This window comes from Amblyomma mixtum, chromosome 7, assembly GCF_055824585.1.
Source record: "Amblyomma mixtum isolate Tamu chromosome 7, ASM5582458v1, whole genome shotgun sequence".
Lineage (NCBI taxonomy): Eukaryota > Metazoa > Arthropoda > Arachnida > Ixodida > Ixodidae > Amblyomma > Amblyomma mixtum.
Window position 1 is genome coordinate 104,954,845 of NC_143018.1, and position 24,872 is coordinate 104,979,716.

Consider the following 24,872-nt stretch of genomic DNA (forward strand, 5'->3'; position numbering starts at 1 on the left):
AATTAACCACGATTGTGCTTCTCGGTAGCGCGATTTGTGAGCGCAGCTGCTGTGGCACTCGAGGCTCAGGCAACCGCATACGCAACATGCAGTGCCGAATGGAGGCGGCTTTGGGTTTCGACTTCGGCAGCGCGTACTGCGTTCTTTTTGCGCTGTTCTCTGTCTAAGACGCATTTATGAAGTCATGGCCACCTCAGTAGTTCTTTCTGCCATGCCTCTCGTATCCCTTGCATCCCCCAGTGGCGCACGTTAGAGGCGAAAGATCATCGGGCAGAGGCACGACTCTTTCAGGGCCTTCCCCGTTATTCTCCAAAGGCGGCTACATAAACCGAAACTCATTCCTGGCCCGTGGCGCTGAGGGCTCTAGAAAGCATCCTCAACCACTTTGAACGCATGAGTCGCGCATTAGAGTCCACTCCTCTCCTGAGTACCTTCGCAACAACAGCTTCACACGAGCAGACCGAGCGGCCAGCCTGCTGGCTGAGCTACTTGGTGCAGCGCCCACTTTCTCCAACCTCCTAAGGCCGCCCACACATTAAGGCCCATGGAAGTCACTATGAATATTCTCGGCATCACCTCTAAGAAGCGCACAGCGCACTCTGCTATTCGCTATGAGGTCGCATCAGTATTCTATGATAAGCGCAATAGACGACCATTATCTATACCGGTGGTTCCTTCCTTGACGGCGATGGTTCAGCGGCGGCCGTCTGCCCTATCCTTGCACGTGGCGCCCATATGCAATGCAGACTGCCCGCGCCATCGTCCTCCTCAACTGCTGAACTGAATGGGTTGGCCCTGGCTCTTGGTTATATCCTCGGATTGACTCGTCCCTGTCCTGCGTCCATTACGACTGATCTATATCGACACTCCAGGCCCTCATACATCCCGGAACAGGACACAACATTGTTCTACCATTAATTGCTAGGCTCGACGAGCTATACTTACCTGTCATCTGTTTGTTTCCACTGGGTCCACTTCCATGTGGGCGCCGAGGGAAATGAAGCTGCCGATCAGCTAGCCCGGCAGGCGCACCAGCCTTATGCGCCTCTCTCTCTCTCCAAACGGCAGACGTTTCGGCATACTGGTTGGACATTATCGATAAGGCGCATACGACGAGGACTAGAAGAGACACAGATACAACGCTGTGTTGTGTCTGCGTATCTGTTGTGTGTGTCAATTGTATCAGTGTTGTGTCCGTGTCTCTTCTCGTCCTCCTCGCATGCGCTACACCGATAATACTCTCCAAACACTTTATGAATCATCCCGACTCATAGTTCAGCACCATAATTGTCACCAACAGGGTGCGCGTGTCGCCTCCTCGCAGAGCGTCCCACCTTACAACGCACGCGCCTTCACGCGCCGAGGCTTCGTCTGCTTGCTCCGCATCCGTGTTGACTGTGCGGGCAGTGTAACGCGAGCGTCGTCTCCGTCACGCTCCCAGTGCTCTGTATCTGCAGTTTTGTGCTCCGAGCGAAACCCTTCAACACTTGCTGTGCAAGTGTCCAACCCTGTGCCACAATGAGGGATGGTTATCGCAAGCTTGTGCTTCCATCGTCACCCCTGAGTGATGTGCTGTTTCCCAAGTGTGTCTGGACTACAAGTCAGTGCCCATAAACTCCTGCTAGACTTTATAGCATCGCCTAACCTCCACCCCCCCCCCCCCCTCCCCCCGCATGTAAAGCGGGTGCGTCTGAGGCCTTTCTACGTCATCCCCTCCCACTCCCGATCCGCCTCCTCTAGCACTCTCTTTTTTCCGTCCCCTATGTGCAGCCGCGTTGCGGTGGTGCCTATTACTAAAGGAGACAGTTACAGGGCTGTGTAATCCCCCATATCCTCATACCCGTAACCTCCAGCACTACCAACCAACTAGATAATCTCAAACTTTCGCCGTCTTTCATCCTCCGCTCCGCTTCGCGCTTGGTTACGCAGAGACACGCCTCTCAAACCGGGGTACGGGCGCCGATGAGCTGCGCTCTAAAACGCACGAGCCGCCGCGGTGGCTCAGCGGCTATGGTGCTCGGCTGCTGACCCGAAAGACGCGGGTTCGATCCCGGCCGCGGCGGCTGGAATTTCTTTGGAGGAGAAATTCTAGAGGCCCGTGTACTGTGCGATGTCAGTGCACGTTAAAGAACCCCAGGTGTTCGATATTTCCGGAGCCCTCCACTACGGCGTCTCTCATAGCCTTAGTCGCTTTGGGACGTTAAACCCCATAAACCAAACCAAACCTAAAACGCACGACGACGATACACACGCATTCTTGTTCGCTGCTAAAATAAATTTTGCCGATGTGGTGCGCGTTGGTGGCACCCCACACCTGATTCCGGCTTATATGTTGTTCGTATAAAACTCATATGTTGTTCTTTTATAGGTATCTGCTGGCATCCTTTACTTCGTGAACTTGGCTACGGAGGTGCATTTATGGTCGGCTTATTATGTTAAGGTCATTTTCAGTATTCCATTGACAATTTATTGGTTTCTTTTTCGTTCTTTCGCTTTTTTGTCGAACATGTCTAGTGCAAGAGCAGTACGCATTCCGTGTTAGGTCACGGAAATTGCCTGTTCTTAAAAAATGCCCTCCTCTTTGGGACTGCAGTATACATTAAAAAAATAACAGGCCATCGAATGTCTATAGACTCTCCAAAGAGCTTTCTGCGAGTGAGCAGAGGACGAGAAGTCAAATCATTGGAAGGCTTCGAAGCAGGGTGCTGCGCAAAAGCAGTGCAGAGTGTTCGCGGAAAAGAATCAGCCTGTGTTGAACATGGCTTCCGCTAAAACACGAAAAGGCACCGTAATGAAGCCACAGTTGATGCGTTTATCGTTCATATCCCACGATTGTGGACCTAATAAGAATGACTTTAGCTTTGCTACTGACGAAATAAGTGATTGAGTGGAAAATGTATTTCTCGAAAGCATTAACAAACTCTGGGGGAGAAATGTGAGAAGATGTAGGAGTTTAGTGCATAACCGGCCTTGTAGGCCTAACCGGAACAGCCTAAGTGTTCCACTCCATGGGATGTACAATAACGAAGTCATTTCTTTAACACCACGTGCCAGACTATTTAATTTTGGACCTTCATGGGCATTGAGAAGTTCACCCATACTTTATTGTTCATTCTGTTTATTTATAGCATGAGAAGGTGACCGCTGTGCCTAAAGCAGTCATTGAGCATATGAAAATTTTATTCGTCAAAATCCTGATGTTCCGAAATTTACCTATAACGTACGACGAATTTTCGTTCCTGTGGCAGGAGCATCGAAGAGAAATACTTGTAAAACACTTCAAACTCGGTCCAAGACATCAAAGATTTTATTGCCGCTACGTGAATCACCGATCTCAATACGTTTTTTTTCTTCGTGTCTATCTTTCCATCTTGTCGGCGAATACTTGTATCCTCCAGATGACGAAACACTGGAAAAAAGAAATTGAGGCTAAAACAATTCGTACCAGATATCCGAAATTAATCACCTGGTTATGTAACCAGTACATTGTCTCGTTTTTTACGTTCAGTGTAAGCAGTTTGAATAAAGACTATCAGTATTAAAGGGTGTGCGGATATTCCATCAGCTAATCGAATTTCATCCTATTTGATTCGCTAAACTTATGATATAGTCCATGTTATAAATTATTTAGCAAATAGTTAAAAAAAATGTTCTACATTGTTCCAAGAGTTTTCGATGAAGTCGCATGAATAAACGCCGTTGTTTCCTTCGTCGACTGTTCCGAACACAGAGCCCACTGAGGCGCTGCAAAGCATGCTACTGCATCTGGTGTACGCGGGCAGGGAGGATACCGGCGCTACCTGGTCCGTTCTTATTGGCCTCTCCAACGGGAGAGGGAGACGTCGAAACGTTTCTTCTCTGGACTGCTGCCAACCGGTTCCGCTGCCTCAGCACGAAAGGCGGACAGCAGCCCATTGAGCAACATGGCGACGACCAGGGAGCCGTTATTGGAAAGGTATGGTATATCGGGTTTAATGCCCCAAACCGGCATGTGCTATGAGAGACGCTGCGGTGGAGGGTTCTAAGATAATTAGATCACCTAGAGATCTGGCATCGCACAGTACGCGGGATTGTCAGCCAAGCACCTTAACAAGTGAGCAACTGCGACGAGCTTATTTTATTTCATTTACTTATTACATACTGCTAGCCTCGTGTACGAGGATGTTGCAGGACTCGTCGAGTAAATCACATACAGAAACACAAATAAGAAAGTGGAATATACATATAAAGTCTCTATAAGCACTGAATAGGCATTGAGGAACACAAAAAGCCAATATTAGTCACAAGCAGCACAGGCAATAGGCCCAATACAACAGAATGATGGTTTCACTCAGGTCCTATGTAGGAATGGCTTTTGCAAATACTTTTCCAATATTCGGATTGGGAGGTACCAAAAGAATGTAAGGTACCAAACTGGGATAAAGACGAAACAAAAAGTAACTAAAATGCATTGTAGCTTTTTTATGCCACATTGCTTAGACGCTTTTCAAGATTATATCACATTATAATAGCTGCAGGCTATAAACTGCAGTGATATATGGTACGGGAAAGCATGAATATTTGAGTAACTTAGTTTCGCAAAATATGGTGTTAAGGCCTGGATATCTGTGGTGGGTTTCTTGTGTAGTTTCTAGTCTAACGCAAGATCAAGAAATTCCGAACTTTCCATGTAGGAGTCAATTAAAAAATACTGCATCCGACACCCTCTTTGAAGGCTGCCCGTTTTATTGGCGTGATTGGCAAGTGTCGTCTGTTTAACATCTCAAATTAGTGCTACATAAGACCACTAAGCAAAATCATTTCTGTCATTGTGACTTCGGTAACTGTTTATACCTTTGCATGCTACAGAAAAATGCGCAGCTCCAAGCTCCTCGGTATGACCGGAGGTACGGAATTCGCACTTAGTGAAAATAGTTGTGCGCGCACTTACGTCTACGAACAAGAGCACGATGTGCGCTATCGGGATTGCTACGAAGACTTCCTGCATCGAAGAAGAAGAAAAGAAAACATGGGAATTTTGTGCAGCTCCAGGCATTTATGCACCTTGAGAATTTGAAAATTTTGATGAATTTACATATTTCGTGAAATCCCATAAACTTGGAAGAGTTTAATTTGCGGCATGGAACTAGTGTCACTTTAATTTTAAGGCCAAAGGTCAGGTGGACACTGTCAGTGTGTTTCAGAAGAGTCATGTCTGTTCTTCGGTTCTGTTCATGTTGACGAATGTAGGGCACGTAACATTATGCTCTCTTCAAACATCAGTCTTCTTCGAGTCATTATGCTGAATGGCTAGAGGTAGCAGAGCGAAAAGACGAGAACACAGAAGCCCACACTGTTTTCGCGCTGCTCTCTCTAGCCAAACAACAAGACCAACAAGCAAAAACCATAACTTCAGTAGACTTTGTTTCTTACGTTTCATAGTCTGGTCTTAGTTACGGATTCTAGCAAAGCCGATTGAAGGCAGCCGTTTGAATTTAGGTGGAGCAAATACGCTGTACATGTAGTACAACATGGCGGACACGCATACATAGGAGTGGAGAGGACGCAAGAACACGTTGCATAAATGCAAAACTCCTGCTTGTGAGGCGGATCTCGAAAGCATTTGTTGGGCGCCATTCTTGTGTGTTTTCCTTGTGTGGACATCGACAGGTATGTCATCCTGCCCCTGGTCTCATTGCTTGTTGTTGCCAGTGTTCTGTTGTTCTGGAGCTAGAGCCTACCATGCAAAGAATAAGCTTGGGGCTTCATGATCTCAGGGCTCCTAAGCGGAATCAGAATTAGCGGGAACACACACGAAACAAGCACTGCATGGGAATACTGGAGGAAAGCATTCCAGCGGGTTGACCATAGAGGCCGCTGTATTCTATCCAGACCTAGTTCTTCGTCTGCTACTACTTCGCCTATGTCACATTCCTGCTATTCCACGCTCACCTGTGTAATATGCATAGAACAACTTCTTACATAAGCTGACATGCACGCTATACGTGAGAATTCATACAGTAGTCGTCATCATCTGCTTAATCGTGTCCACAGCATGTCACAAGCCTCTGCCAAATCTTTCCAATCAACCGTGTCTTTGGTCGTCTCCGGCAACTCTATTAGTTCGGACGCAAAAGCGTTGCCGTCAAGTGCACAGGCAAAAAGGGAAAAAAGTCTTGTGTGCAAGACCTGGCATTATTTCCTCAAATGCCTTCTGATTCCTTGCTACTAAGTTCATGCGCAGTTCATTCAATAAAAATTCGGATGTAAATATAAGATGCATGCAGCCATACATGTAAAGTCTGAGATGCTTAGTAAGCACGCTAGAATGCTTGTAGCGTTGCCAGCCATCAATGAAAAAAAAATGAAACACTTACTTTTCCGCCGGTATCTGGGGAATTTTTTCCCCCTTTTTGTCCTCGGACCATTGCTCTGAAAATCTGAGAGAGAATAAGCGGCATTACAGGTGCTGAGTTTGTAGAAAAAGATCCAACGCTTCGAAGAGGGAAAGCCTAAGAAGAGGTTGTTGCTTTTAGTGGCTATTTTTTGGCAACAAAAAAATAAAAATAAAAATGGAAGGAACAGATGTTGCTAGTCGCGGCATCTGCTATCAGAACCTTACGCACGTGAACTGCGGCTAGCGGCAATAAAAGGACAGGGAGAGGACATGGAGAAGGCAAGAAAGAGGGGAGCGATAGAAGAAAGGTTAGGGGGTAGGGCTGCAATATATGCTATGTACAAGTACACGATACTGAAATAGAAATAAATGTTGGGTGCTGCGCCGCGCAAGGTTGGTGAGAAGAGTGAAAAGCGTCTTTTCCATTTTCTATTTTGGAAAGCTGAGCATTGAGAAAGACCGGTATCTGCTTCAACCTCATTTTTTTTCTAGACGAGTTGATCATCTGTGGAAGACCCGAGAGATTAAGTGTCGCACAGATGTTTACAAAACCTCGTTCTTTCCACGGACGATCAATGAGTGGAACAGGCTACCAGCCGGCGTCACTGAGTGCTGCACGGAAGGTCAATTCCGCGCATTTTTATCTGATGTGTGACGTGGCGCGCAGTTGTCTTGCGCGTGTCTTTTTCATTTCATTAGTGTTATTTTATTTGTGGAGCGTGGTTGTCTTCCTTCAGTGCATGTTTTTCCTCATCTATTAGTTGTGTGATTGTATTTCTGTTATTATGTGCACTTTCGGCCAAATGAGCAGAAGTTATTGTTCCCCCCCCCCCCTGCAATAATGCCCTTGAGCGCTGCAGGTATCTGTAATAAGTAATAAATAAATAAATAAACTATGAATTTAATTACGAATTTGATTCTTCAGTAGACAGCTCAGTTTCCGAGGGCTCTCATAAGTCCTGAGGGGCTGTTTTCGATTTATAGATGAGATACGATTCTCGCACTTCTCTTCATGGTGCGTGCGGAAGTTAGATTCAAGGATGGTTGTTTTCAGGTTACTGAATTCGTGACCAGCAATGTTAAGAAGCTCAAACATCGAACACTCAAGAAAGTATACGACGTTCGAGCTGCCACATCTAAAGTTTGCTTTTATTTTGATGATAAAGGTAGGAGGCTGTGATGAAAGCGGCGGTTGATGCAATCCTCTGGACGCAGACCTGACAAAGACGTTTGTTGCAGGGTGCGCAGACCGCGCTTAAACGAATGAAAATTTTGGACGACGTTAAAAGGTCACGAATGTCTCTGTTTCGTAGGTACACGACCCGCGGAGGCTTCGTAAAAGTAGATTTGAAGCTTTAACTTAGAGTCAGCATGTTAATGTGTCTTCTTATAATGTGCGAGTCATTTGGAACAGAGTCAGAGTTAGAACTAGATTCGCGCGGCTAGATTTCTCGGTAGCCATGGAACTCCTGACAATCTCTTTGCGGTTCAGTCTGCCCGTTCTGTCTATGGCGTCATCAATTATTTTTGCGGGATATTTTTGGCGCAGCAGTGCCCCTTTTAGTTTTGCACGATTAGAGCTGAAGTCGTCTTTTCCTGAGCAGTGTCGCCTAAAGCGACTGTCTATGGCGTTGGCTGTAAGAGATGGCCTTTTTGCAGTGCCCTGTTTGGCCGCTCTCAAAATGCAAATACTGCCGAGAATCCATAGGTTTCCTGTAGACCTTGGTAACGAACCGATTTTGAGAAACTGTGGTGCGACTATTGGTTGTAAAATTTGCTGAACGGGTCAGCCCTGTTAAACTCTGTAATCAAATTTAAAACTGCTGCTTCACCACGTATACAAATTAAGAAAATATCGTCAATGAAACGTTATATTACCGTATTTTCCGGTGTATAAGACGCGCCTTTTTTTCAAAAATCTTGCTGGTGCGTCCTATACAAGGGTGCGTCTTATATGTGAATTTTTCGTTTTTTTTGCGAGTTCAGAAATTACTCAGGCTCATGTTCAAGCTTTTTTCGCCGAAAAAATATCGCTACCAATAACGCGGTTGTAACATGGTTAATGCTTGAATACCGCTACCGCCATGCGCAACATTTTTAGGTGAACTTTATCATGAAACGGCTGGGATGACTTCCGGGATCACGAACGCATGGCCGTTTTGGAGGTCCCAAGCAAAAGTAATGTGAAATGCCAAAAGATGGCGACAATCGCGCTTCTCGCCATTTTCAAGACAAGCCGGCATTCTTTTTTAGTCACCCTTCGCAGCTATGTTTGCTCCGTGTACGTAGTGCGAAGAGAATGTTTCAGCAGCTTTGCCTCCCGAAATGGGTGAACTTTCTGATAGCGCATCCGAAGATGAAGACTTCAAAGGTTTTAAGCAAAAAAAAAAATGTTGTTATGTACATAAGGAGAGTTCTTTCGTTTTTCTTTCTTTTTTGCTAAAACGTGGGCGGGTATGGCGCGAGTGTTGCCTTTTTCGATCACTCTCACAGGTGCGGTGCATTTCGCGATGGTCGCACAAGCGTGTTTAATTAAGCCTCACTAGCCTAACTGAGTAAACTGGGGTGCGTCTTATACACTGGTGCGTCTTATATACCAGCTTTTTCAGCGACACCCTGCATATATGGGGGTGCGTCCTATACAAGGGTGCGTGTTATACACCGGAAAATACGGTAAGTGCTTTGTGATCATACTCTGCAAGGAAGCTCTCCTCTAAGATAGCCATAATTATATTTCCACAGTTAAGCCCTATTCATATTGCCATAGATGCGCCGCTAATTTGGACAACTCCGTAAGGTATATAGTACATAGACGGCTGAGTTTAGTCGCAGGTCGTGCTTTTTTTTCAGGTAATGTAGCCGGGGAAGCTCACTTACCCGTAAAAAGGAGGCTTCTATGAACTTGGGGCCCTAAAAATATTATAAAGAATGGCAACGCAATGAGACCCACGGCTACGAACCCACCGTTTATAATAGATGTGTACTGCCAGAGTGCCGTGTGTGCCGCAGGTGCGCTATAGCAACATTACAAGCAGTTGTGGGCCCGTTTTAGGCCCTCGGAAATGCGAACTGAGATGGCTTAGCCACATCAAGGTTAAGAGGATAAAACTGCTCTCCTTTAATTTTTCAAGAACATTGCACATGTAAATTATATCATGATGCTGAGACCACGGACAAAATTTCCGCCATAAAGTTCGCATACGGGTGGCTTATGTTGTTAGTAGTCGGTTAGAAATCTCTTAAAATATTCGCTCTTTCCAAGCCTACATAAAAATAAAGAAATAGACAGCATTAGACCTTCACTTTCCCTAGACGAAGGCATCGGTTGAATCCGCCTCGGCGGTTTGAGAGCCTCGGCTGCACTTTCAAAATTCCTCGCGTACCTTGCAAGTGGAGTAGAGCTTGGGCGCAAATTAGCATCTATAATGAGAAACTCATTGCTGATGACTCTGTGGATCGGATTAGTGAAACTAGTGCTTAAATGGAAAGCACATTTTTTATCGATAGGTAATGCGCAAGTAGCTTCTACGCAGACACACACTTCGCAGCTTCGTCCAGTTCCGCCTGGGCGTAGCACGAAAGCGCACCAGTTATTGCTCTCGGTATGGCAGAGTGTGGTCTTTTTTAATATGGCTAAAGCTGACGTTTGTGATAATTCCTACATCTTTGTCTCCGTATGCCCGCGTGACGCACGGCATCCACCTCTTCTGGACAAAAGACATGACCATAGTGGCCACGCATCATCACTACACAGCGAGCAGCAAGCGCTGTGCCAAATATACCAGCAAGGTATACGAGCTGAGCCGTGGATACTAGTACACTACAGCTAACTGGTAAAGGAAGAGACACGCATGGCCTCCACGTTTGCTGCGCGCCAGTAATTATGTAAAGCATTGCGGTTTATACACAACAAATATAAGCGTACTGATTCACCAACTAACCTCGCGGCTATTTCGGGTTTAGCGACGCTGCCATCAAGAGCCCAACAAGCACGACTGAAATTTTTATTTCACCTGATCCACAACTACTACAAGATAGGCGTATCAAAATACATATCTTTCTCACAATCACGTCCGTCCAGGCATAAACACGCACGCGCGGTACAGAATACTCATGCCATAACGACACGTTCATGTATTCCTACTTTCCCCTCGTGATCAGAGAATGGAATCGCCTTTATCCCTCAGTCATAACTGCAGCCACATTATCTCAGTTCACGTTACGGATAGAATCCTTATCAATTAATCAATAATGCAGTTTCACTGACATACTCAACCGCCTCTCAACGCTTCATTAGATTGTTCAGTAATCGTGAAGAAAGTCTCTTTGTTTCTTTTTTTCGCTCCTGTGTTCCTATGTGCTCTAATTGAATTCCTTATGGAAATGCTCCACCTGACTCCTAGACATGTATTCTTCTTTTTGCTTGCTAATGTTTACCTTTCTTTTTATTTCGCTTGTTCCTTTCTGTTCACCTGTGTTTGATTTGTATTCATTTTTTTTTATGAATTCCAGAGTGTACTGCTCGAATTTTTAGCATGTTTGTTCGCCCCCCTGCTATGGTCCCTGATGGGACTGGCAGTATTGTAAATAAATAGATCTTGACCGTCCGCAGCCGCAGCTAACCACTGGCGGCATTGTGACTGTGCCTGATGAGGAAGCTGAAGCCATGCGTTAGAAGTTACACGTGACTTTTGTCTGGAGTTTCAGCCCGGGAGGCTTCCTTCTAAGCCGTCTAGTGAGACTTCTCAGTATTCGCGCAAGTCGCACATGTCGCAGGTGGTCAACCAGACACCTTCTTTCCTTCAGGCGATTCAGAACGCTGGGAATGCATTACTAGCCGCACGTTGTCTCTCAGAAGTTCGTAGCCCCGCAGGCTACGAACTTTTGGCAAAGGAGGTGCACAGATCGCGAATACACTGCAGTGAATGTGATAAGCCGCAAGCGCTACTTTCATCTGCTGATGGTTATGTGAAGGTTTGGTTTTGGTTTTGTGGGGTTTAACGTCCCAAAGCGACTAATGCTATGAGAGACGCCGCAGTGGAGGGCTCCGGAAATATCGACCACCTGGGGTTCTTTAACGTGCACTGACATATCACAGCACACGGGCCTCTAGAATTTCTCCTCCAAAGAAATTCAGCCGCCGCGGCCGGGATCGAACCCGCGTCTTTTGGGCCAGCAGCCGAGCACCATAGCCACTGAGCCACCGCGGCGGCTGTTATGTGAAGGAGTGATATGGGGCAGTAAAGCCCCAAAGGAGCCTAAAAGTCAAAAGGTGGAAAAACTGAGACGTTATATACGTATTATGCGGTCGGTATGGTTTAGTTCTTTTGGAGGCTTGGAAATGCATTTTCACACCATTAAGGGATCACTTTAATTTGCAGCTCTGTTTTCAGTAAACTGATTAGGCCGACAGTACTGCAGTACCTAGCTTCATGGCTGAAAAATGAATAGCCAAACTTTTATGCGGAGACGCAGTTTTACGACCGATGCTTTTTATTGCACGAGGCAGCTTTGAGTGGCTCAGCGAAACTTGAGACTGTCTCTTCTGTCCTGCACCTCTGAAGGAACACATAAATTATGTTCACAAGAAGCTGCCGACATCATGTTTCCCATGCTTTCAAGGAGCTAAACAACGCTTTTTCTCCTAATCATTGCCATCAGCTTTGCGATTATGAGTATATCAGCATTTTGCGTTGTCACTCAAAGAAACAGGCTCGTTTAGGAAGCATCATTGCTGTGGGGGAAAAAAAAAACGATGAAGCGACTCAATAAATAACCCGACTTTTTAAAAATTGCATAAAAATGACTCGGCGATCCGTACATAACTCTGGACCATACTTTTTACGTTGCAGAAAGTCACTTACACGATCGATTCTCGTAGTCGATGAGCTGAACTGAAAAAGAACAAAAAGAAGCATTTTACTTATTTACCCAATCACTGCGTAAAAAGTGGAAAATATTAACAGCCACAACCTAAACCGGGGAATACTCGTGGTTTTCCGTGATCTAATAATATATAGTTTTTTTTTTCGAACAGCAAAGAGGGCAGGCACAATGCTTGCACCAGCCCTCCTGTTAAGGACGTGTTGTGAATTACTGCCAAGTAGGGTTCATTAACCAGCACAGGAAAGTCAGCACACGATGGAGAGGGTTTTCGCATTTCGCCTCAATCTCAATGTAGGCGCTGCTGAAGTGACCCGAACAGCGCACTAAAAAAAGTGCTTAACTCTGTTGTACTGTGGCTGTACAGCAAACCTCAAGCTACTTAACGCCTGCAGCTCCCAAAAACTAAGGAAACAATTGCGAGGACACTTCGGCTACTAAAATGTTGATAGGCAAAAGCCGAGGACACTACGCAGTGACGACTTCCGGTGGATGTGACGTCACACCGTTCCCGTGGCTCTATCGATATCCAAATTGTACATCTTTCGGGGATTTTAAGTGTTATAATTACGCTCAATTACACATTTCTTCATCTAGTTTGATACAAATGCGACATTTTTCCGACTATTCTGTGACAATTTTCACTATACCGTGACGACTCCCGGTGGATGTGACGTCACACCGTTCCCGTGACTATATCGACTTCCGCGCTATTTCGACGCAATTTCGACATTTCTGCCTATAATTAATTAACTAATTAATAATAAGTAATAAAACTCTGCTTTTTGGTTGATTTTGTCCTCCTCTATGTGATGAAAGCATTGCCTTTCTTCCATCTTTTTTAGTTCCCGAGTTAAACGCGTGTGACCCGCTTTGTTGACGGACCACAGTGAGAGCAATTAAAGGCTTTCGCCTGAAAAAAGTTCTTCGCGACGTCTGCGCTGCTCCACAACTCACGGCCCTTGGTAGCGGCTTTGCGCATGACACCCTTTGCCGGAATCGGATATCAGAATACAGCCGCAGCCACTGATGTGGCTCAGTGGTTGCGATGCTTATCTTATCTGTATCAGCGCAGGTAACAGGGCAGAACGAAGAAAGACACACACACACGGGCGCTGCTTCTTCTTCGTTTTGCCCTGTTACCGCGTCTTTCCGGTTGCTGACCGGAAAGACGCGGGGACGATTCCGGCAGCGGCGGTCACATTTCGAGTGAGGTGATATACTAAATGCCCGTGTACTGTGCGATGAGAGTGAAAGTTACAAAACCACATGTGGTCGAAATTATCCAGAGTCCTCCACTAAAGCGCCCCTCATAGACTTAGTCGTTTTGGGACGTTAAACCCCATAAACCAAACCAAACTGCAATAACGTCGTAGTCTAAATCGGAGGAGCTGAAAAGCATTGAACGAGCCAAACACCGTCGCTGGCTACACCGAGGAGAGCACAACGAGAAGTGGAGTGAAATCTGATAGCTGCAGCGCTGAGGTAGATAGCAAAATTCATTAAATGCCGGGATATGATATTTAACTTCATACAATATGATTAGAAGGTTGTTTTAGACGCACACATGTAGTGGTCTCTTTGGATGACTGAGGGGATAGCAAAGGAAGGGGGACGGCAACCTGCACAGCGAAGCATCAGGTCTGTAGTGTCGCGGGGTCAGGTAATCAGCGTCGGTAGCGTAGCCACGACTGCCGCAGGACGAAAGATTCAGGGAGAAAAATGGCGCGTCTCCTCCTTGCAGTCTAATTATCTGGACTGTTTGAAAGCATCACGGTGGTCAGCGGATGATACGGGCTATGTATGCGCAAGGGGCGCAGTGCACTGATTGCTGAATACACTGAATCCTGCGTCAACATCTGACATTATCTCTTGCGGCTTAGTGAACAAAGTGGGCAGGTAATTAGAAAACACGATCTAAAGAATGCTAAACTAATTATTTCAGGCAGTAATAACAAACGTGTGAGGCGGTCCTGGTAGGGCATTAAGCAGAAATAAAACAGGCTGCAGGTCATATTCAGTTGCGTTCCGCAGTTGTCAGTGAAGACAGAATTGAAAGCCGAATTGATGGGCCCGTACGCCGGGCACGGTGGGATTCCCCTAGTCAACGGCCGAGAAAGCAAAGCGCACCTAAGCAATGGGGAAGTTGTTCCTATGCAAGAGAGAGCAATCTGCATCAATGAGGGCTGCTGCTGAGGCTGTGCAAAGCAATTCTTCGAATTGTTATGAATTCTTCATCGAAGCATTTTTCTTTAGGCATTAGAAATGCCGACAGCTGGCTGCAGCGCTGGCGATTCCAGAGCTCTCCCAGTGGCGTCACCAGTGGCCATCCCTGACTCCTCGCCGTCTTCTCAAGCAAAAAAACACAAGTAGGTCTATAAGACCAGTAGGAAGAAGATGACGCCGCAATGGTCTGTACTCACCAGAAAAACGATAAGTCCGATTTCGAGCGCGAGCAGCAGAACTCGCACTTTAGCGAAGAGTATAAACGTTTCCACTTGGCCCCTGTTCCCCTGCAAAGAAAGTGGGAGAGGATTTACAAATTAAGAGAATGTATGTACCCTAAGCACTGTGCAGTTTACAAATTCCAGATTCGAATGTTCCCATATACAGGAAGATTGCGGAGAAAAAAAAATAAACATAAAGTACAAGGTTCCATCTTGATTGTTTTTCAGTGAAAAAGAGAGCTTTCTGTTTCTATCGGGGCAACACGTGGTGTGATCAGCACATTGCCGCACAAAAATTTATAGTAGCTGTAGTCCCCCCAGCAAAAGATAATTTCGTTCCATTGAACTCAATACATCTTCCTGAAATCAGTGCTTCAGTAGAGTGAGACAATGAAACACAGGTGTCCTATAATGATGTTTATCACTCCTTATAGGCATGCATTATTTCCATATGTGTGCGCGCGGCAGTGACTAAGAGACCAGTGCACAGAAGTTAACAAAGCTGCAGTCAAACGTTCTGAACTCTTAAACTCACGCAGGATGCGAAATCACATAATGTGAAGGTTAATGCTGTCGAATTAATAAGCAAAGTGATTACTTTTGCTTCATATAAGAGGCAGCGTGGAATTGCCTAGTTTAGAAAATTGTCAATAATTTCAATCATCTGACTTTGTCTATTCCTGTACAGGAGGGGGACATATACTAATCTGTAGGCTCAGGACGGCAATTCTGGTAGGCGTTAACGACTTCGTTGTGGTCTAAATCAAGACAGCGCTGACACTGCAGAAATCAATGAGTTAAAAATTACATATAAGTTCAAGTCGGCGCTATTAGCCGTTCACAGTGCCATTACACAAGCCGTAAAATTACATGTAGGCAGACTTTGTTATAACATCCAAAATAAAACGTTAAGGGAACTGGCGTTTCACTGTACGTGCTATCATGGGAGATTTTCTGTAGACGTTCATAAAGAAATCTATAAATGTAACTCTCGCACAACAGCACCTGCATAATAAGGGAAGAATTACTCAGACATCCACTTACTCGCAGCCATATGGCTACGATTGGGCGAGCCGTCCCGGTTAGCTCAATTGGTAGAGCGACTGCTCCGGTGAGGCGGTGGTCCCGGGTTCGAACCCCGGACCAGGACGAATTTTTTTTAACTGCGAAGTTTCTTAGAAAGCTGCATAGCTTTCCTTTGTAGTCATATGGCTGCGATGGGGTGGATGTCAATGAGTAATTACTCCCTTATTAGAAATCAACTCCACCTTGGGGGATTCCCCTAAACATGTGACCAACACTGTTCCTACTTCGAGTTATTGGTGAATTCGCTCTCGCCCTACCATAAGCTTGCCGTCCCGGTTAGCTCAATTGTTAGAGCGAATGCTCCGGTGAAGCGGTGGTCCCGGGTTCGAACCCCAGACCAGGAGGAATTTTTATTTAGCTGCGAAGTTTCTGAGAAAGCTATATAGCTTTCCTTTGTAGCTATATGGCTGCGATTGGGTGGATGTCAATGAGTAATTACTCCCTTATTACAAATCAACTCCACCTTGGGGGATTCCCCTAAATATTTCACCAACAGCACCCTAATGTAGGGCGTGTGCCTCACTAGGTACGTTCAACGAGGGAAGGATAGCCTAGTGCTTGCGAGGTTTGGTTAACAAAAAGTAGCAGGGTTTTAGCGTAGCTAAACCGATTGAACTTGCGAAAGCACGTGTTTAAAGGGCAACTCCGGCGATTTTTCAGCCATTTTAAGTTAATGGCTGTTCTGTGTTCCTAAGAACCTCCTGTAATGTGTACTATAGAAGGTTTTCAAAAGCAACCGTAAAATAATTTTTAAACAGCAAAAAACGCAAAACTCGAAACCGAAACCGCAAAACCGAAACCGGGGAGGTGCCTCCGTGCGGTGTTGACTGTGACGTCACGAGCGGGTTCGCCGCGCTGTGAAGTCCCCGAAGATATCACAACTACCCTGAGCCGCGCTGTCGACATGACTGAAAGCGCGGAGGACAGCTTTTCCGAGACCAGCGAGTCTTTAGAAGACGACTCATTCGACGATTTTGGACTGGACGAGTCGCTTTTCAGGTATGATCCACCGCCGCCCGAGCCAGCCGAGTCACACCACAGGCCGCGTAACCTGCAGCACGGAGGCCGTCTGAACTCGGAGAAGTGATTACTTGAGTCATTTCTCGTGCATGCATTTGTGACAGAGTCGTCAGAACAAAAGTTAATGAGATGCTCCCGCCGACAGCTGTTCGTGTGGCCAGCGCCGGCCGACCCAGCCTGATGAAAGAATCTGCTGCCGGAACTTTGCCGCGGTGCACAACGTCCTTACAGGGGCATGCATCACCAACAGTCCTCTCTTTGCGAAGCTTTGTCTCGACGGCGAGCTATTGGAAGTGAGTTCACGCCAACTACAGTTCTAAAATCCAACATACCGCTTCTTCTTGACGGCCGCGCTTCGTACAGCTGGCCGCTGCTATAGACGGTTGTGCTAGAATAACGTTGGCACAGAATATGCCTTCAAGCGCCAGTTGAACGAAGCCTTAGCGAGTCCAAAACTCTCTTTGAAGTACACGCTGTCTTCATAGCAATCTGGCGCGAAATCTTCTGAGCACAAGCGGGAATGCTTCCTCGGAGACCAGTTTACACGGCGGACAGCTCTCACCAACTTGTCGCGAAGGTTTTTATCGCTAGGAAACCTATGGTAGATCACGCCCGTTGTCACAGATCAAGAATTTGTGCACCCCACAGCACAACAGAAGTTGCCGTGACCCATCACTCTGGCGTACACATCACATCAGGCACGTTGAGATGGCGCGAAATTGAACAGGTGGTCGAAATAATTCCGGAGAGCTCCGCTACGGACCTCTTTTTTCCTTTCTTCTTTCACTCCTCCCTTACGTCGCGGTTCGGGTGTCCATTACTGCGTCATTTACTTTCCTCAAAACTAATTTTCAGTTTTCCCCTGCACTGCCAGCGCCAGCGCGCGCCCGACCAGCTTGACACGCCGCCCCGCCAGTGACGTCACAGAACAGGGTGGCCTGTAGAAGTTGCTCGATCAGTGGGTGCCGCTCGCGTCGAGGAGCGCTTGCTTTGAAAATTCGCTTGCGGAAAAACTACGCCGGTTTCAGATGCGAAATTTTACATGAGGCATCAGACTATCATAAAGAATACAGACTTAAAATTTCATTTCAATCGATGCTCATCGAAAAATCGCCGGAGTTGCCCTTTAATGCTTTGCTGGGTCGTCACCGCGTCTGGCGACGATATTAGACTCAGGCTAAGCTCTGATCGAGGTTATGTTGATCTGATCTGCTCGCGCAACAGATGGAAGTTGATGAAGAGAGTGACGTGCGATGCACAACGTGAGTGTGCGTTGCCGTTTAACACGAGGTGCCGATAGCATAGCGTTCTAGTGCAGTGACCAGAGAAGCAGCAGGTTCGAATCCAGTGCCGCAATATCAAGGTCAAGGTCATGGCTTCAGCGATGGCCCGACTTAATCTTTCACATAAAGGAAGAACGCTTCAGCACTCACGCTTGTCATCATCATCACCCCGACTAAGGCAATTTCAGGACAAATACCTCTCCCGTATCTCTTCAATTAACTATGTCCTGTGCCAGCCTAGGCCACGTTGTCCTCTCAAACTTTTTAATGTCATCCGCTCACCTAACTTATTAGCCGCCCCCTTCTACGCTTGCATGCTCTTGCAACCACTCCGCTACCCTTAGCGGCCATCGGTTATCTTAACTGCATGACAGATATTAGCAACTTCGGCCGTTCAATTGATTATTAGTCGTAGTTTGAAGCAGTCGGTTGGTCTGTTGTGTGCCACAAATACGGTGTATAGCTGCAGAGTGCTTTTAAAAAGACTCGGAAGGATAGCAGGAAGAATTTAACACATAGGCTTAACCAGGGAGCACAATTCGTTCGTATAAGTGGGTCCCAGCTTTCTGGCCATACTGCAACGCCACAAAGGCATCAGCTAACACTTTTCCCGGCTTCCCTTCAAAAACGAAGTCAGAAATCCTTACGTTCGTGGCTCCCAGAAATAGAATCAGAGAAGCGACTGCCGATGCTCCATGGAAGACTGCCAGTAGGATGGTGACGACGTTCAGATCTGAAGTAGAAAAACATTTGGCTCATCTCCTGCAGATTTGTTAGCAGCCAGAGAGGCATTGTAACGCACACTGTAATTTCTGCTGCTTAACCAACCCCGAAAACATGCAGTGAAAAGGCGCTCGTGTGCTGTGCGATGTCAGTGTACTTAACGATCCCCAGGTGGTCGAAATTATTCCGGAGCCCTGCACTACGGCCCCTCTCTCGCTTTTTTTTTTCACTCCCACCTTCCTCCCTTGACTTACGGCGTGGTTGAGGAGTCCACCGATATATGCGAGACAGATACTGCGCCATTTTGTTTCCTGAAAAAAACAATTTAACCATAATATATAAAGACTGAGTGCTGGTGCTTGTGACAGTCCCAACTCGAGATAGTCAGCCACAGTAACAAGATCCACCCGGTCAAAGTCGCTTAGTACGGTTTTCTTCATTCAAAGGCAATACTCGAGAAGCGGAAGCCGGGAGATAAGTCCTGCATAAGTCCTCCAGACCGACAGCACTGCTCTGCCTGTCTAACAATTTGATCATGTTCTGCGCTCATCTCTTGAATGACTCAGCAAGGCTACGTCATTAGCGAATCACAGATTACTTAGGTATTCTCTATTAACTCTTATATCCAACTCTCCCCAATCCGGGCCTCCGATGCCTCCTCCCTGTCTCCCTGCATGACACCCTTCCTTATTGGAATTTCATTGCTGACTTCATGAGAGAGTATGGTAGCTGTGCAATCGTTATAAATATCTTCCAATATTTTCACATAACACTTTTCTACACCCTGATTCCGCAATTCGTGCATGACTTCTGAGGTTTCCACTGACTCAAATGCTTTCTCGTAATCAGTGAAGGCTATGTATGTGTGGAAATGTGGAGGCTATGTGGAAGTGGTTTATGGTTTATGTGGGTTTAACGTCCCAAATCGACTCAGGCTATGAGCGACGCCGTAGTGAAGGGCTCCGGAAATTTCGGCCACATGGGGTTTTTTAAGTGCAGTGACATCGCACAGGGCACGAGCATCTAGAATCGACCGCCGCAGCCGGGATCTAACCCGCTTCGTTCCGGTCAGCAACCGAGTGCCATAACCACCGAGACCACACGGCGGCACTGCTTTTGGAACTGACCCGGGCCAAGGTCAAGGTGAACGGCAATGGCACCATGATGGACATGGTGCCAATGACACCATGATGGACCATAGTGAATCGTGGTGGTCGTGATATACTTCCTGTTATGCGCAGTTTGACGAAGCGATGCAGTTGCTATGCTGGCTCATCAAGGTCAGCCAGGGACAAGGACAGCACCGACACGGAGATCGACTTTTGCACATAGTAGAGCTATCGCTATAAAAATTAAATAGATTAACGCCACGCACTCACTATTTTGTATTTTTTCCTGCACCTTGTTAACCCCCCCCCCTCCCGTCCCGTCCCCTTGCAAGCTTTTGCTGCTAAATCGATCAAACATTTTTTGGGGCAAATTATTTTTGTAATGTATGCACCAATGAAACATCAGCTTTTTAAAGATGATTTCATCATCGCGAGCATCATAACTCAGACTTTTCGGATGGAATCAGCCATGGCTAATTTAGGCCCACAAAACACGCTTCCGAGTTCATCACGCCATCTCACACGAGGAGATTTATTTCAGTGCTGAGTTCCAGTACTGCATACACCTACATTACTCAAACGAAAGAAGATATGTTTCTGAAAGCTCAGCCATGACAGTGGCTATACGAAGAGCTTAATGCTCACCGTGGGTCAAGTAAGCCAGGCACTGCAGACCGTTTGTTCCCTGCGGAGAAGGTGAAAGAGCAGATTTTAAGCATAGGCAACGCGGTATGACCGTGAAGGGCGAAACAAAAACGCACACAGCCGCACAATTTTGTGTAGAAGCAGCCATCTCGCATCCACTAAAAGACCGGGTTCCAATTCTTCGCCTGTACAAGGAGCCTACAACCTTGTAAAGAGTAGACATGTCCACTGGCGTGGTGCTGAAACCTCTAGTGGACAGAGTCTGAAATTAAGGCACAATGCCCATCTCTCCCATTATAAAGATCATGCTACACACGAATGGCGCAGAGTGCGTCAGATATACTTCAAGACCCCAATCACAAGTCTTGAAAGATATCTGGTGCGCGTAGCGCCCTTCTTAATATATTCATTTGCAACTGCACATACCTGCAAATGCATTTTTTTTTTCAGAAACTTCATGAACTGTATATATGCTGAAGCCTAACACATCTTGTCAAATTATTCAAATTCGGTGGACTTTTTTAAGTGTTTACCTCAGAACCCAGTTTTCTATTTTTTTTTCGTCGAGAATTATTTTATATCGCTGAATCAGAGGTTCTTAATGGCCATATGATGGTGTATTTCAGTGCGGACAAAAACCACTTCAGTGTGCCTTGGAATTTTTGTCACCACAAGCAGTCAATTTCCTAGTAATGAATGCACAAATAAGTGTGCTTAGAAATGGAACTCATGACAGCATTGTACGAATGCAACAAACGTTGCATAATGGATCACTCACGCAAACACGCAAGTGCAAATTTACCTATAAAAACTGGGTTGTCATACAAGCGTTGGGTTGCTCAGCTGGGTTGAGTGACAGCACGGAGCCTGATGTGGTCTGCATTTTCGACAGCACTGATGGAACTGTCGCTGAACAGCCCTGGTAGCCAAACAACTAGCTTGTTTGATACCCTTATACATAGTTTCACGTCAGTGTCCTTACAAGCAGTGGAGGAACATTGTTATCCATGTAACTGCGCTGAGCAGGTGTTGTCAGTGAGAAAACAAAGATTCACTAGCAGACTGGGTGGAGTTGACGTCTTCCCGTCCAAAATGCACAACCACGCTACTAAACTCTCGGCACAAGTATCTCTTCACGCCCCTGGTTTCTGTACTTTCTTAACTTTATTTTTTTTCTGAGTGTACCTCTGTACTCAATGGCCAGATAGCTGTGGCGTGCATGTTAAGGATACTGACGCTTTCCAGTTAAAATCTCATTCGGAAAATTGCAGTCGCCGTATTTATCGTTTCTTTTCGTTTAAATCAAAATCCAACCGCTAGTTATATACACTTGAAGTTTAGGACAAAAGGGTGGAAATCTGTGGTGCTTCGAAATAATCCAAGTGCAAGACTTGAAATTCGGGCATTTCAGTTTAGCCATCCTGTAGGAAACATCGCACAGTCTGCGCATCTCTCACACTTCTCTACATCCCGATAGATGGCGTGGACATGCCACATATCACAATGATATCAGGTACTAATCCTGATTTAGCCTTTTTGTCGGACAAAGACTAGCCTCCATGCTGCGGCCAGGCCGAGCCGAAAAGAAGACGCCTCTGTCCAGCACGTGCAGATCGCCTCCGTCTCTGCTCGCAAGCGGCATCGACCTCTCTCGCAGTTCATGCGCTATGCGTTTGCGGAACCCAACTCCGTACTCTTTCTGCGCTTTCTCGACAAGCTGATGTTGTGTTGTAATTCTTCCTGCAATCGCGTTAGCGAATATCTTGTAACTGAGCTAACTGGTTTATATTTACTAACCCAGCATCACGCTTTTCATGAACTGGTACCACACCAGCATTCGTTCAAGTTTATATGGAATCTACGATCAGTGTACACTTTGCATGTAGGGCTACAGGCGAATATACTGACTATGCATATAGGGCTTTTTCCTACAAAATCTTTCACTTTTTCGTGTATCCAGTTTTTATGTGGGCCTGCCGCCTCCACGCGAAAAAGTCCCAGTTTAGAGAGAACGACTCACCAAGCAAGACAGAGAGAGGCACACGACCTCGAACGGTGTCTCGCAAATGCACATGGCAGCGTCTTTGTCGGCAGAACAGAGCTCTGAAAGTAAGTGTAGGGCTAATTAAGCGAAAACGAAAGTGGAACCCGGTGAAAAGCTTAATCTAGCGGCGCCCAGACTATGTGCATCTCCAACTTTAGCGAATATTTTCCAACTACTGCTCCCATAGCGGTTCAGGAGTGAGGTTCGTTCCAATTTACTCGTATGTCTATTGTTGTTGAGCAGGATGTGTATTTTTACTGGTAAATTGTATATTATACATCCATAGGATTTTTGTACTCAGGGTCAAGATTTGATAACTATCTACAATACGCAATCTGAGAGGGTAGGAAAGAAAATTCTTTTTACATCGTGAAAAAGACATTACCAAACATATACCACCACTAATAGTTTCCTTGCGTTCACTACGTAATTTACCATTTAACACCTTCTCTAAAGTAGCTTGGGTATCGGTTTCAGCTGCCCAAGGGTGTCTATGACAAGTAAGACCGCGGTAACGTGAAGGATATAGAAACTGCAGTATTATAGCTGATTGTTAACTCAGTCCAATTACGGGCCCCGGGGCAGGCTAGCATAACAATCTAATCGAAGAAAACAGGGAATCAGCGATTATATTGTTACATTAGGCGGTGCATGCATAAGGAAGGAAGAAGAAGCAGCCCTTGAGTTTTTGTGAAGAAGACGACGGTCGAGCAGTGTCGGCTGGTGCCTGCAGTAAACGCCTGTGGTTTTAAAGCCCTGTTTTCCGTGTCCGCTCTCTGCAATCCCAAGCGGAACTACCCCGTAACATCTTGGTGGAGGTGCTTTCGATCCCCCTGGCCACAGCTCCTCGTATTTATGCGCCAGAAACCTGGATTTGCGCAGTGGACGCCATCTCCCCGAACTCACACCACCGACTGCCACAGTAAGCATGGCTTCCCAGGACACACCTCCCGCTCCGGACACTCCAGCTGCCCACATGGTCTTAACCAAAATCCGCCATCCGCCTATTTTTAACGGCGAAGACAAGACGGATGTTGAAGATTGGCTCGACGAATATGAAAGGTGCGGCAAGAATAACCGTTGGGATGCTAGCATAATGCTCGCAAACATCATCTTTTATCTCGCGGGAACTGCGAAGACATGGTTTACCAACCACGAACAGGAGATGCCTACTTGGGACATCTGCAAGCAAAAACTTAAGGACTTGTTCGGCAAGCCAATTGGGCGAGCTCTCGCAGCCAAAAACGACCTGGCTACTCGCGCTCAATCGTCAACCGAATCTTACCTTGCCTACATACAGGACGTCCTCGCCCTCTGTCGAAAGGTAAACACCTCCATGACCGAATCTGACAAAGTAGGCCATATACTTAAGGGTATCGCCGATGACGCATTCAATATACTTATCTGCAAAGACTGCTCTACGGTGGACTCAGTCCTGCAAGTGTGTCGCCGTTTCGAACAGGCGAAGCAGCGCCGCATCGTCCATCGGTTTGCGCGCCTTCCCAACACGGCGACTACATCCTCATGCGACGATCTGCCCACTTTGCAGCAGCCTTCAAGTCAGAATAACCTCACTACCATCGTCCGCAGGGAAATCGAGGCCTTGACTCCTGTTCCACTTACAACACCTCCTGCAGAGGCAACAATAGCTATGATACAGGCTATTGTCCGCCAAGAATTCGCGAATGTGGGCCTCGTTTGCAATCCTACCACGCCACCCCCTGCACCACAGCCAATACCAGTGGTTGCTGCTGCTACGACAACCCCTCCCTACACAACGCCCTACACACCGCGCTACACCACCCGCAATCCTGCGGAGTGGCGCACGTCTGACAACAGGCCTATTTGCTTCGTCTGTTGTCGGGCTGGCCATACGTCCCGCTATTGTCGCAGCCGCCCGGCTCCCCCCTCTCACCCCTACTACAGCCCTGTCCGCCATGACTATTATGCACCGCGACGCGTTTCTGTCACCCCAGCACAGCATCGTGCCGAAAACATTGAGCAAGTCCGTCGTCCTAGCCGTTCGCCATCGCCACAGGCCCACCGTTCCCGATCACCTACTCCTCGCCGCAGCTTGTCCCCAACGTACCAAGACCCCTACTCGGGAAACTAGGCGACGCAGCGCCCGGACGTGACGCTGCGTTACCGACCCGGACAGCCAACTGTGTCTCGACCATTGCAGCACGCCGCAACCTGATCAATGTCCTCGTAGATAGAGTCCCTGTGCCCGCTCTCATTGACACTGGAGCCCATATT

At 46.7% G+C, this 24,872-nt stretch overlaps 1 protein-coding gene across 1 annotated transcript; it reads right to left on the minus strand.

The window, feature by feature from the left end:
• Nucleotides 1-3,358: 3,358 nt before the first annotated feature.
• LOC149337088 (uncharacterized) lies at nt 3,359-24,869 on the minus strand. Its single transcript, XM_089554323.1, has 9 exons — nt 24,763-24,869; nt 22,593-22,675; nt 18,743-18,828; nt 14,683-14,772; nt 12,241-12,270; nt 9,254-9,286; nt 6,357-6,419; nt 4,931-4,981; nt 3,359-3,409 (listed from the first exon to the last, which is right to left on the minus strand). The coding sequence occupies exons 1-9, from the start codon at nt 24,867-24,869 to the stop codon at nt 3,359-3,361; spliced, it is 594 nt and encodes a 197-aa protein (XP_089410449.1).
• Nucleotides 24,870-24,872: the final 3 nt, after the last annotated feature.